This window comes from Hoplias malabaricus, chromosome 5 (genome assembly GCF_029633855.1).
Source record: "Hoplias malabaricus isolate fHopMal1 chromosome 5, fHopMal1.hap1, whole genome shotgun sequence".
Lineage (NCBI taxonomy): Eukaryota > Metazoa > Chordata > Actinopteri > Characiformes > Erythrinidae > Hoplias > Hoplias malabaricus.
This window is the reverse complement of record NC_089804.1, coordinates 33,347,070-33,360,232: the sequence shown is the minus strand read 5'-3', so window position 1 is coordinate 33,360,232 and position 13,163 is coordinate 33,347,070. Positions and strand designations below refer to the sequence as shown.

The 13,163-nt window shown below is 43.3% G+C and overlaps 1 protein-coding gene across 1 annotated transcript in view; it reads left to right on the top strand.

Annotated features, from left to right (window-relative positions):
• Nucleotides 1-704: 704 nt before the first annotated feature.
• The window catches only part of celsr2 (cadherin, EGF LAG seven-pass G-type receptor 2), a 90,659-nt gene continuing 78,200 nt past the window's right edge, over nucleotides 705-13,163 (top strand). The window contains exon 1 of the mRNA XM_066670256.1: nucleotides 705-4,317. Within this exon, the coding sequence (XP_066526353.1) occupies nucleotides 789-4,317 (3,529 nt within the window). The 5' untranslated portion in view covers nucleotides 705-788. The remainder of the gene's footprint in view (nucleotides 4,318-13,163) is intronic.

The following is a 13,163-nucleotide window of genomic DNA, read 5'->3' as shown; positions in this document are numbered from 1 at the left end:
ATTGGTTCAAAATTGTTCAGCTCCTCATTATTAGCCTCATAGCGACATTCAGTCATTCATTCATCCATCCATTGATTTACTAATTTTTTGTAAGCCTTTCATACTGATTATAGTGTCATAGTCATGAGCCCAAACAGAATCCCCGGATGCCAGTCCATCACTAGACATCACATATTCACCCAGTTACTCACACCTGTGGACAGTTTTACACACTCACCGAGTTACTCACACCTGTGGACAATGTCTTATAGTCACTCTACCTATATCTGTTTGGGCTGTGGGAGGAATGTGGACCACCCGGAAACAATGTGACCCTCCCTTCCATACACACACACCCACACCCCCACACACACATACAATATACCCCCGACAAAAAAAAAACAAAAAAAAAAACAATAACCTATAACACTCACTCTCTCTCTCTCGGGGCCCCGCCCCCTTTACACCCGTCTCTCGCTTTCTGATTCCCTTTCTCAATCTAAGCCCTGCCCCCTTTCTCTGCTCCTCCCTTCTCTATCTATTGAATCAGGTTTGTGTAAACGAGCGCCTCGAGCTCCTGTTGGGAGCCATTTCAATGAAAGACTCCGAGAGAGAGAGAGAGATAGATAGATAGATAGATAGATAGATAGATAGATAGATAGATAGACAGATAGAGTGTGTTATTCACTCTCACGCAGGATTCCTGAGGACCGGACCGAGGCATGGACCCGAGAGCGGAGTCGAGGCGCGCTCGGGGAGGAAAAGTTTGAAGGTGCCGGACCGAGACGCAGCGCAGAGACGAAGCCGCGATGAAAAGCGTGAAATTGGGCTCGTTCCTCTCGGTCCTCTCGTGCCTGCCGTTGCTGCGCGGCTTCGTCGTTCACGTGGCGGAGGACGCGCACGTCGGCACGGTGCTCGCAAGCGCGCATGGCAGCGCGTGCACCCTGGAACAGGTAATAACCCCTAGGTACGCTGAAAACTTTCTGCGGGTTGATGCTGAGGGTGGAGAGGTGTCCGTTAAGGAGCTGCTCAGGTGCGGATCGCTCCTGTCCAATCCCTTTGTGTTGCACACTGTGGCAGATTGCATGAGCTTTGCGAGTGAGCTGAATCTCAGGCACCTGGTGGTGAGTCGGTACGTGGTGCACGTGTGGGGGTTCAATTGCGCGTGTAAACCTAAACGGGGAGAAAAATGGGACGTTGAAATTATAAGTTTGCTCCAGACCCCTGGTGCACAGCGCCTGGAGGTGGGCACTGAACTTCTAAGACTGCAGGATGTCTTACCTGGCACTAGGACACATGGGACATCCTGTAATGCCACAGGACACTCCGTAACGTTTGTGAAAGAGTCAGTAGTAGTTTCGGTGCCGCTTTTTCTCACAGACAACTCACTGCTGAAATTTGACCTGCACTGCTTCCAAGAAAAAGAGTCCAGAAGGTCAGTGCACGTGCGTTGGCACCTGGGCCGAGGTCCCTTCCAGCAGCGCTACCTGGAAAAGCTGCTGTGGGAAACTGCAGCACATTCAGAGTCTGGTCTACTGAGCAGGAAGAAGAGAAGCGTTAACTCTAATCCCCAGTTTCAGCCACCCATGTACCAAGTTTCCATCCCTGAGAATAAACCATCTGGAACTTCTGTGGTCCTGTTAAGAGCTGTGGATCCGGACGAGGGCGAGGCCGGAAGGCTGGATTACTTCATTGAGGCCCTGTTTGATAGCCGCTCCAACAACCTCTTCGCCGTGGACACAGAAACAGGGCTGGTGTCATCTGTGGAGGAGCTGGATAGGGAGACTAAGGACACTCACGTGTTCCGAGTCACTGCGATCGACCACGGAACGCCGAAGAAGACCGCAATGGCGACACTGACCATAACCGTGAGTGATACCAATGACCACAACCCAGTGTTTGAACAGCAGGATTACAAAGAGAGTGTGCGGGAAAACCTAGAGATCGGCTACGAGGTCCTGACTGTCCGTGCTACTGACGGAGATGCACCGGTTAATGGCAACATCCTCTACCACATCCTCAACAACAACGGCTCCAACGCTGTGTTTGAGATCGACCCCCGATCCGGAGTGATACGGACACGTGGCCCAGTGGACCGTGAGACCGTTGAGTCCTACATTCTACTGGTTGAAGCCAATGATCAAGGACGAGACCCTGGTCCTCGGAGTGCTACGGTGACTGTGCACATTGTGGTGGAAGATGATAACGACAATGCCCCACAGTTTAGCGAGAAACGCTACATTGTCCAGGTTCCTGAAGACATGGCGCCCAACACTGAGATCCTGCAGGTGACCGCAACTGACCAGGACAGAGGCAGTAATGCAGTTGTTCACTTCAGCATCATGAGCGGGAACACCAGAGGACAGTTCTATATAGATGCCCAAACTGGGAAGATGGATCTCGTGAGTCAGCTGGATTATGAGATGAATAAGGAGTACACAATGCGTATCCGGGCGCAAGACGGTGGACGGCCGCCTCTCTCTAACATCTCTGGTTTGGTGACTGTGCAAGTGCTGGATGTTAACGACAATGCTCCAATCTTTGTGAGTACCCCTTTCCAAGCTACCGTGCTGGAAAATGTTCAGATCGGATACTCTGTTATTCACATCCAGGCTGTCGATGCTGATTCTGGTGACAATTCCTGGCTGGAATACCGGCTCACAGAGACAACGCCAAACTTCCCGTTCACGATCAACAATAGCACCGGGTGGATTCTGGTGGCAGCTGAGTTAGACAGAGAGAGTGTGGACTTTTACAGCTTTGGTGTGGAAGCTCGGGATCATGGGATGCCAGTTATGTCATCTTTCGCCAGCATAAGCATGACCATCTTGGACGTTAATGACAACAATCCTGAGTTCACGCAGAAGGCCTACTACATGCGTCTGAATGAGGATGCTGCAGTTGGTACCAGCGTGGTGACAGTGTCTGCCATGGACCAGGACATTAACAGTGTTGTGACTTATCAGATTTCCAGCGGAAACACACGGAACCGCTTCTCGATCACCAGCCAGAGCGGTGGAGGGCTAATCACACTAGCGCTCCCTTTGGACTACAAACTGGAGCGGCAGTATGTGCTGAGTGTCACGGCCTCCGATGGGACTCGATTTGACACTGCAAAAGTGTACGTCAATGTCACCGATGCTAACACACACCGTCCTGTGTTCCAGAGCTCGCACTACACCATCAACATCAATGAGGACCGTCCTATAGGGACCACAGTGGTGTTGATTAGTGCCACAGATGAGGACACGGGTGAAAATGCAAGGATCACTTACTTCATGGATGACAGCATTCCTCAGTTTAACATAGACTCGGATTCAGGTGCTGTGACGACGCAGATGGAGCTGGACTACGAAGACCAAGTGTCCTACACGCTTGCAATCACGGCTCGTGATAATGGAATACCTCAGAAATCTGACACCACCTACCTGGAAATTTTGGTGAATGATGTAAATGATAATTCTCCACGCTTCCTTCGGGACCGCTACCTGGGTTCAGTCATGGAAGACGTACCTGTCTACACCAGTGTAGTCCAGGTTTCAGCTACAGACCGGGACTCTGGATTGAACAGCAGAGTTGTCTACACCTTCCAAGGAGGTGATGACGGTGATGGAGATTTTATCATCGAGTCCACATCAGGAATTGTGCGAACTTTAAGGCGTCTGGACCGTGAGAACACTCCCCTTTACAACCTTCAGGCTTTCGCAGTCGATAAAGGAATTCCTGCCTTAAGAACTTCCATTGACATTCAGGTGACGATTCTGGATGTAAACGACAACCCACCAGTGTTTGAAAAAGATGAATTTGACATCTACGTGGAAGAGAACAGCCCCATCGGGCTAGTGGTGGCCCACATTTCTGCCACAGACCCAGATGAAGGCAGCAATGCCCAGATCATGTACCAGATTGTTGAAGGGAACATCCCAGAGGTGTTCCAGCTGGATATCTTCTCCGGGGAACTCATGGCACTGATGGACCTCGACTACGAGACCCGTTCAGAGTACGTAATCGTCGTCCAGGCCACGTCTGCTCCTCTGGTCAGCCGCGCCACCATTCACATCAAACTCCTCGACAAGAATGACAACGCTCCGGTCCTCAAGAATTTCCAGATCATCTTCAACAACTATGTGACGGATAGATCCAACAGCTTCCCGACAGGAATAATTGGTCGGATTCCAGCTCACGATCCAGACGCCTCGGATAATCTAACGTACAAGTTTGAGGCAGGAAATGACCTGAACCTGCTGATTCTGAACCAAACAACTGGAGAGATCTGGCTCAGCAGAGCACTTGACAACAACCGGCCGCTGGAGGCCTCCATGAGGATTGCCGTCTCAGGTAAGAACACGTGTATGTGTGTGTGTGGGTGGGTGAGGTAAATAGTGCTGTTGATTTTGCTGTTTTTTTTTTTGTTTTTTAGTTTAAGCTTCATGTGAAAACTATAGTAATATCACGTTTTATTCTTAAAGTCATGCAAAATGTTGGACACAGTTGGTCAGTTGTAGATGTTTGTATTGATCTTTGGTAGAGAAAATAACTCTGCACACTTTAACACACACTCACTGTTTGTTTGAGTGACTGGGTAAGTGTGTGTGAGTGATTGAGTGTGTGTTTGTAAAACTATCCACAGGTGTGAGTGACTGGATGAGTGTGTGAAATTATCCACAGGTATGAGTGACTGGGTGACTGTTTGAAACTATCCACAGGTGTGAGTGACTGGGTGAGTGTGTGAAACTATCCATAGTTGTGAGTGATTGAGTGTGTGTGTGTGTGAAACTATCCACAGGTGTAAGTGACTGGATGAGTGTGTGAAACTATCCACAGGTGTGAGTGACTGAGTGAATGTGTGAAATGATCCACAGGTGTGAGTGACTTGATGAGTGTGTGAAACTATCCACAGGCGTGAGTGAATGGGATTAATTGGAGTGGTGAGTGTAATCTAGAACTAATCACCAACGCCAGACCCTGACCCTCACTGATGATCATGAGGCTGAACTCCAACAGATCCTCACAGCTATATTCTAATATTTAGTGTGAAGTTTCTTACACCCTCCAGTCATGATTTTTACGCTGGTGTAGTTAGTGTGTGTGTGTGTGTGTGTGTGTGTGTGTGTGTGTGTGTGGGGCCATGTGTCCACATGTCTGTGAAACCCAAGGCATGTACAGCTACCAGAAATGTATAAATCGGTACCAATACCACTAAAATTCCAAGAATTTTTATACCAATTTTGAAACCACAAAATAAACCAATGAAAGGAATGAACATCAACATAAGTGCTTTTATTTAAATTTTCAGTTCTAGCAAAAAAAGTGGTACAATTAAGTTAATTTTTTTATTTTTCGTTTACTATTGTTTCTAAGTACTGTACCTTTTTAAATGCCAGACGTGTTGGAAGGTGGGATCTTCACCCTGACTGGCTGTAGAGTGAGGCAATCTCCCTCAGACCCCTCCTGTAATTAAATGATCTCAGTGGGAGGAAGGCAGCTAGCGAAAAAAATCAAAGTTTGAAAACATATTTTCTTGATTATTGTATGTTTAGTTTGTGGGTGAAAAATAAAACAATTTTAGTCGTCTCATGCACTGGGTTAGGTGCTGAAACCGAATGCATCCTGCTGATGTATGAGTCTGTGTTTGTCCCTCCTTCTTGGTTGTGCATTGCCATAACTTGGCCCCTGATTTGTCTACAGACTTGATTGACGTGTTGTTGGAATGCTGAGAGCCTAAGCTACATTGGAATCATACTTTAATTGTTTTTTTTTCTACTTTTTGTAAACCTTTTGCTACTACTCATTACAAAAACATGAGGATTATTAACGAACCGTCAAATTTGGTCTTGCTTTGAAGGGAACAGCCTAAGGCAAGCTCTGGTGTGCTTCGTGTGAGTATCTTCTGGGCTCTTCAGGCTTCGTGACACAGCAGTTTTGTTTGGTATTGACTTGGTACCAAAGTATTGATTTTTGTGACATCTCTATATACAGTTAAAAAAGAAGGATTAAAGGAAAAAGAAGACAAAAATGGAAGTGAAGGCTTTGATGTGTACGTGTTTGTATCCTGAGGCCGCTGATGGGTTTGTGTGGTGTACTGGAGGACCCCAGAACCCGGTTCCAGCAGCAGAGCAGTTATTACAGTTTTATAACGCTTCTTGATGTTGTTGATCTGTGTTTCATGTTGTATTGCGTACGTTGTGTCCTGGTCCATACTGAATCAAGTCACTGTTTTTTAAAATACACAACTCCTGATTCTTCATCATCTTTAATCCCAGTGAAGACATTTCCCCATCCTGTGACATGCTTCTGATGCACGATGACGTTATCAGGAGCCGGTGGGTGTGGGTAACATATTCATACCATATCATATGTTCCTGTCCCGACCAAACAAAACCAGTGACGAACGACTCCAGAGTCGACTCCTCACACCAGAGTGTGTGTTTAGTTTATTACCAGTAACTACACCCCCTTTAACTAAAACACCACGGCTATGAGTCCGAGGTTCCAACTCATTCTGAAAAGGGCGGAATAACAGACATTACCTAGTTCTGTTCCAGACATTCCAGACTGATTCAGGAATCACAGATGAAGAAGGATTCATTTGAACCCTGTGTCTGACCCAAAATAAACTGACTCTGATTTGTTTGAACAAACAGGTTGAAAGAGTCAATTCAGGAAAATGTCAGACACTTTTGAATCAGCCACTTTTTATCGTCCAACCAAATCTCAAAGAGATTTCACTCAGAATCAGAATCACATCATATTCAGGAATTTTAAAGGTGTGATTTCTTGTAAATAAACTTCTCTAAACTGTGGGGAACAGAGGGGTGTACACTCACCAGTTTCTGACATAGACAAATGTGTTGTAATTAAATGAAGTGGGGGTCTCTGGGGTCACTAAAGGGTCACACTCCACTGATTAAACCCGTTTCAGAATGAGGACTGTATTACATGCCAATTTACTCCCATAAGCCCAGATCCTGTCTCAGATCAGCTTTGAGTTCCATAATCTCCAGCGCTCGGGTGAAGCTGAGTCCGGGACAGGGGATTTTCTCTGGGAAAGCCCCTCTGACCGGACCCTATCCAATAGGTTAGATGCTGAGAAACTAAATGTCAGAATCTTGTTTGATGGTGGATACATGTCTGCTCTCTTCTGAAGCGTGTGGGATGGTGTTTTCTGGACGCTAATATTTGGGATATAAAATATTGCTGATGTTATGTCTGACTATGTGCATTCACTGAATAGTTTTGACATTGTCCATAAATACCTTTAATCTACCTTTAAGGATAGTTATCAGAAGCCTCTAGGAGCTGAACACCTCACACTGCATGGGTCAAGATGTAAACAAAGACTTTCAGTGTGAAATGCAACATTCAGTGTTGTTCACGGTGGTGGTGAATGAAACCAGACGTCTGCCGCTAAAAACGTTGCCCTGTCAGTGTATCCAGCCTTTCTCTCTCTCTCTCTCTCTCTCTCTCTCTCTCTCTCTCTCTCTCCTGATTTCACTCTGTTTGGCTGTAAATTGTGTGTTTGAAGGTGCCATTTCTGGGTGAGTCTTTATAGCAACATTAAGCTGTTATTTGCCTGTTTTTCTGAATAATGTTAATGAAAAGAGTAGCTTTAAAACCACATGCTTGTGTGCTTTCTGAGACTTTGTGAACCACTGACCTTCAAAACAACTGAATACACAGAGAAGACACACCATGGGCTCTTTCTAAATATGACTCAGCATTTAGAGAAGGGGGCTACAGCGCTAAGCCCAGATTTAAGAGGTACCTGCTATATGGAGCATCAACTGCTTCAATAATAAAACTGATTCTTTCTCTCATGCAGTTTTTGAAATAATGTATAAATTATAAATGATCACGTTCATAACAATGTCAGCTACTTTTGAGTGGTAAAACGCCCAGAGGAACGTTTTCTTATTCATAGGTTGCTCTGTAATGGTTCAGGACATAATAGTGATTCTCCAAAATTGTCTTATCAGAAACAAAATGAGATATGAGAGAGATATAGAAGAGAGGGTTTAGTTTATCTGGCAAATCTGAGCAGAGTTTGTGACTTTGAGATCTCTACTGGAACTCAAGAGGACCTGTGAGATCACTGAAGACTTTATCACAGGAGACACATTTGGGCAGCAGGAGACTTGTACTAAAGTCTTTCTTGTCTTTTCATCTGATCTCACTGTGGTCTTGGAGAAGCTACAAAGACATTAATTATATCTCCTTATTGATATTTAGGGAGCAGCATGTCTGGGCTGATGAACAGTGTTTTGGGGTGTTGAGGAAAGTGTAAATCACATATTTGGCTGAACAGTTCGATTGTTATACAAAGGGAAAAGCCATTAGCTTTGGTTATAACAGTGAGAGTAATGAGGTCACACTGGGGTCACCGCTGAGCTCAAAAAGGTTTGGCTTTTGGTGTGTGTGTGTGTGGTGAGGGTTCAGTAAGTGTCCTGAGCCTGAGCTTTGAACAGTGTTTAGCTTAGGAGCTCATTAGCCACTGCCATTTCACACGATGGAAAAAGCTTTGTTTTTATGGCTTGAAGTATCACATCATAAAGACCCCAAAGGAGGAAGGGAGGGTCCCAGGAGCACTGTGTTTGTGTGTGTGAGTGTGTGTGTGTGTGTGTGAGAAGCTGAAGTGTGTGAGAGCTGAAGAAATAATCTACACATAAACTGATTTTAGATTATTTTAAAAACAGCAAATTTAACTAAAAGCATTGCTTTACAGTTAGGCCGGACGCCTTGACGTCATCCACCCCTCCCTCCCCCCACCTCCACATCTGGTTCCATGCAATTTGTTCAGTTTCTTATCAAGGCTTCCGATGTGTTTGCGCGTGGCTTTCTGCTTTGTCCATTGATCAATGATTAATCTATCCATTGTAGAAAAAACTCAATAATAAGAGATCCTTCAAAGCTCCAAGAGTATTTTGTGACTCATTTAATGCATTATTCCTCAGTTTTCAGTCACAGCACGCATTCTGAAGTATAATCCAATGTTTAAAGCAAGCTGTGTGTCATCTCTGAGTTTCTTGTGGCTGTGCAGCCCATGTTTGTTATATTGGAATTGTGATATTGGAATTTTAGCCGATATTACAACTGATAACTTGTTGCCTTTCTGGGGCTTGTGCATATGAACTGATGCCTGTAAATACAGAACTATGTCTGCCATGCGGACGTTTTTCACAGTTTCTGCAGAGAACAGTTTCTGGGATTAAATACGTCCGTCATGAAAACTAATTTAAAATAGCAGCGACACTCAGTACATGAACACACACGTGCAGATTAAACAACAGAAACATACTCTCTCTCAACCACCACAGTGCACACAGTGCAGGGGCCCTTGTATAAAACACATGAACATAGATATAGAGTCATTTAGCATCTGAATTTATTACTTAAACACGATGATAAACAATTACAAACACTCACTCAAACACTCTCAACTACCACAGTGCAGGAGCCTTTCTTATATAATATTCAGCATCTGAATTTATTACAAACCCTCTCTCACACTCTCTCGGAGCCGCTTTATGCCGCTCTCTCTCCCTCACTCTCCATATCAAACCCAGTGCTGCACTAATTAGCAAACCAGCAGTAAATTTTTGATAAAAATATAAATGAACTACAACTAATATACTTAAAAGATAAAAATAAAAAGTACAGAAATACTGATTAAAGCAAAATTTGTTTTGCTTTAGTCCAATGTGAATTTGGTTTTGTTACAAAAAGATAGAATTATTGGTTATATAGGTATCGGCTTTTACAAGATGCTAATTATCAGTTATCGTATCGGCCCATAAAATTAAAAATCGATGCTTCCTTCATATAAAAGATGATTTGCTGGATTATCAAATTATAAACATCTTGTATCAAAATTATGGCAGCTAGTATAATTATGATTTATTTATTTTTCAATATGTCATAGAAGTACCCAGAACAATAACGTTTACTTAGGAAATCAACAAAAATGGTTTTGATTAAACTGTATATATTACTATGTATAAAACATGTCTCTATGTTTTTTATGAAGTGTGTGTGTGTGAGAGAGAGAGAGAAAGAGAAAGAAAGAGAGAGAGGGAGAGAAGACAAAGCGGATGCGGGTCGATCAGGATAAAGCCTCGTTAGGGACAACAGCTGGGCCTTCAGCATCAGCCAATAAGAATGCAGGAAACAGAACCCGTCTCACACCTGCTGGGGGATATATTTGGCGGGGGTTTGGGTGGGGGTGGCATCGGGGGTAGGAGTATGGGGGTGTAAATGAGACAAAGGGAGGACACAAGTGAGAGAAAGACTTGATTTCTTTATTACTTTTAATGTATTATCTCCAATACGACTCTTTACAGGGAAGGGGGGGGGGGGGTGAAGAGAGAGAAGTGAGTGGAGGGAGGAGGAAGAAACTGGGTGGGTAAAATAGAGAGACAATATAATGAGATCTTAATTTCTTTATGAAGTGTCAGTGATGGCACCTTGGCAATTTTGTAATATAATCTTGCCAATAAGGCCTTCTAGAGAGAGAGAGAGAGAAAGAGAAATGAAAGGAAGACAAAAAGGAAAGTGGCAGATTGAGAAAGAGATCAAAGAACAAGAGATAGAGTATACTTAACACTGACCATCTATCTCTCTCTATTTCACTCTGTCTTTTCTCATTCTCTTTCTTCCCCCCTCAACACACCCCCGCTCCGACCATCCCCCAAGTCTCTCTCGTAAAGCTAGTTTGCTCTGCGATTGATTGAATGAGATTTTTCTGATTGGAGTTAATGATGCACTTTATTACCGCTGTTTTAGGGTGTTCAGTGTGTCTGTGTGTGTCAGGAGATAGGGTTATTAATGTATCACAGAATCTGTGACCAATTACACAGCAGTAAATTATGAAAATTGAAAGAGTGTTTAGCTAAAAGTGTTCATTACACACTGGATTAATCAATTCAGCAAAGCATCACACAGTGAGGGAGAGAGAGAAAGAGGAGAGAGAAAGGAGACAGAGAGGCTCCACTAACTCATCCCTATGGTATTATGTAGCTCAATGAGTCTGTCCTAAAAGCTAGTGAACTGCCTAACTAGAGAGCATTTTATGCCATAGTGTGCATGATCCCGACATGTAGGCTATCCCAATTCTTAGATACCTCATTAGGCTGCCTACTAAGATATCTGGCCGAATTTTAAGGCAGCATCAAACACTTCTTCGGCCGCGAAAGCAATACCATGATGCAATGCAAGAACAACTCTTGTCTCTTCCCCCAGAGCAAAAATAATTCGATTGAAAATTCGATTGCAAAAATAAAGTGATTGAAAAACAGGAAGGGTAGAGTCCACCGCACTCAAACACTGAGGTGACACTAGCCGCGGTGGGCGGGAACAAGTCTTGACGCAGTCGCTCTCTAACTAGAGTGTCTCAATAGTCTGCGTCATGAGGACAGAGGACAGTTAAAACGCTGCCTATTCAGCAGCTGTCTGTGGAGTCAGTGCCTACTTAGGCAGCTCACTAAGTTTTGGGACAGACCTAATCACTCCAGAGAACACAGTTCCACTGCTCCACAGAGCAGGCTGTGGTATACACCTCTCTGGTGCACAGTTGGCATTGGGCATGGTCACTTTCATGTTTGTTTTTACTACATTGATAACACAGTATATATTTATAGACACTGCATAAAATGTATTTAAAGGAACAGTAAATAATATTTGATATTTGTGTTCATGGGTCCCCCCCTGCACTTGAAGAGGGTAATTCACTTTTACATCATTGTCCTTAAATCAAAGCTGTGTGTGCGTGTGGGGGGGTGTTGCTACTCTCCTTGTAAAGTTACATCAAGTAACTGCAGTGCTGAGCTCAGAGTATCAAGGACAGAGGCTCTGTTCTCCCTATTACAGCTCAGTGAAGCATCTAAATGATTTTAAGCTGTACTTTTAAGGTAAAAAATATTGCCTGGTATTGCTTTAATATATATTTATTATACTTTGTATTTGTTACTAAAATACTTTAAAAATACAATTTAAATAAAAATAAGATATTATTTTGGTATAGAAAAGTTTTGCCCTGTATATGAGTGTGAGTGAGGTTAACGTGGCCTTCTGTATTATCCAGGCTGCACATGCAAAGTTCTGTAAAAGTACTTTTGGACTATGTTGTGTACAGTGAACTGGATTAAACTTTCACACCCAAGGTTGAGGGCTTGTGTGTGTGTGTGTTATTCCTGTTAACCCCTGACTCCCACGCAGCTTGGGTCTTTCTCCTCCAGTAGCTTAGCAAGAGACTCCATTATTCCTCTCTTTACACACACAGCCTTCACCGCTGTAATAAGCTTTTTTACATAAATCCTTTTTCTGGAACCATTTTGGTAGATTTCTTGGCCATTGGACAGAGACGGTTTCTCCATAATTAGCCGTTTAAATTTCCGTGGCCATTCAAGCGTTATCTTAGCGTTAGCTTGTGCGCTGAATATTCAAACAGTTTTTGTTTGGAATTGGCAAACTTTTTCCTGCTCACACACACACACTCATGTATCAGCCAGTCATGTCGACACGCCTGAATAGTTACTGTTAGCTTTGTGTGTGTGTGTGTGTGTATGTATGTGTATAAAGAGAGTGAGGGGCCCCCACAGTTTTCCTACATTAGCACCATGCTAAGCTACAGCAGCAGAATAATGATTAAATGAAGTTTGTCGTGTGAATGCATTTTGCTCAGAGACGGAAAGCTCTGGAATTTACCAGGAGGAAGGCTCTGGGTGAGCCACAGTGACAATAAAGTTTTAAATTTGGAGTTTAGTTTTAGAATTGTAAAAAATATGTCATCAGATTTATATATACCAAGAATCCTAAGAGGAACTGAACAAACTAAGAAGACTGAACTTAAACATCATCTTTTTCACGTAGGAGATTATTCTCATTATTTATCATGTGGTTTCTGAAAAAGAGGTGTAAGTTTTGGATTAGCCGTTGTTTCACTGTGATTCACTCAGTACTAGAGCCTGTGAAACCCTTAGCAATGCAATGTTGCAGAGAAACAGATTTTTAGATAATGGAGAAGCTCCAAACATTGAAAAGTTTTTTTATTTTTAAGAAAATTTTACCTTCATTAATTTACAACATATTTAAACAAATAGGTATTTAGATATAAAGTAGCAATTTACCTTGTCAATGGTTTTATTACACTGAAGAATTAATCTTCATTAAATACAAATATTTAAACAAAT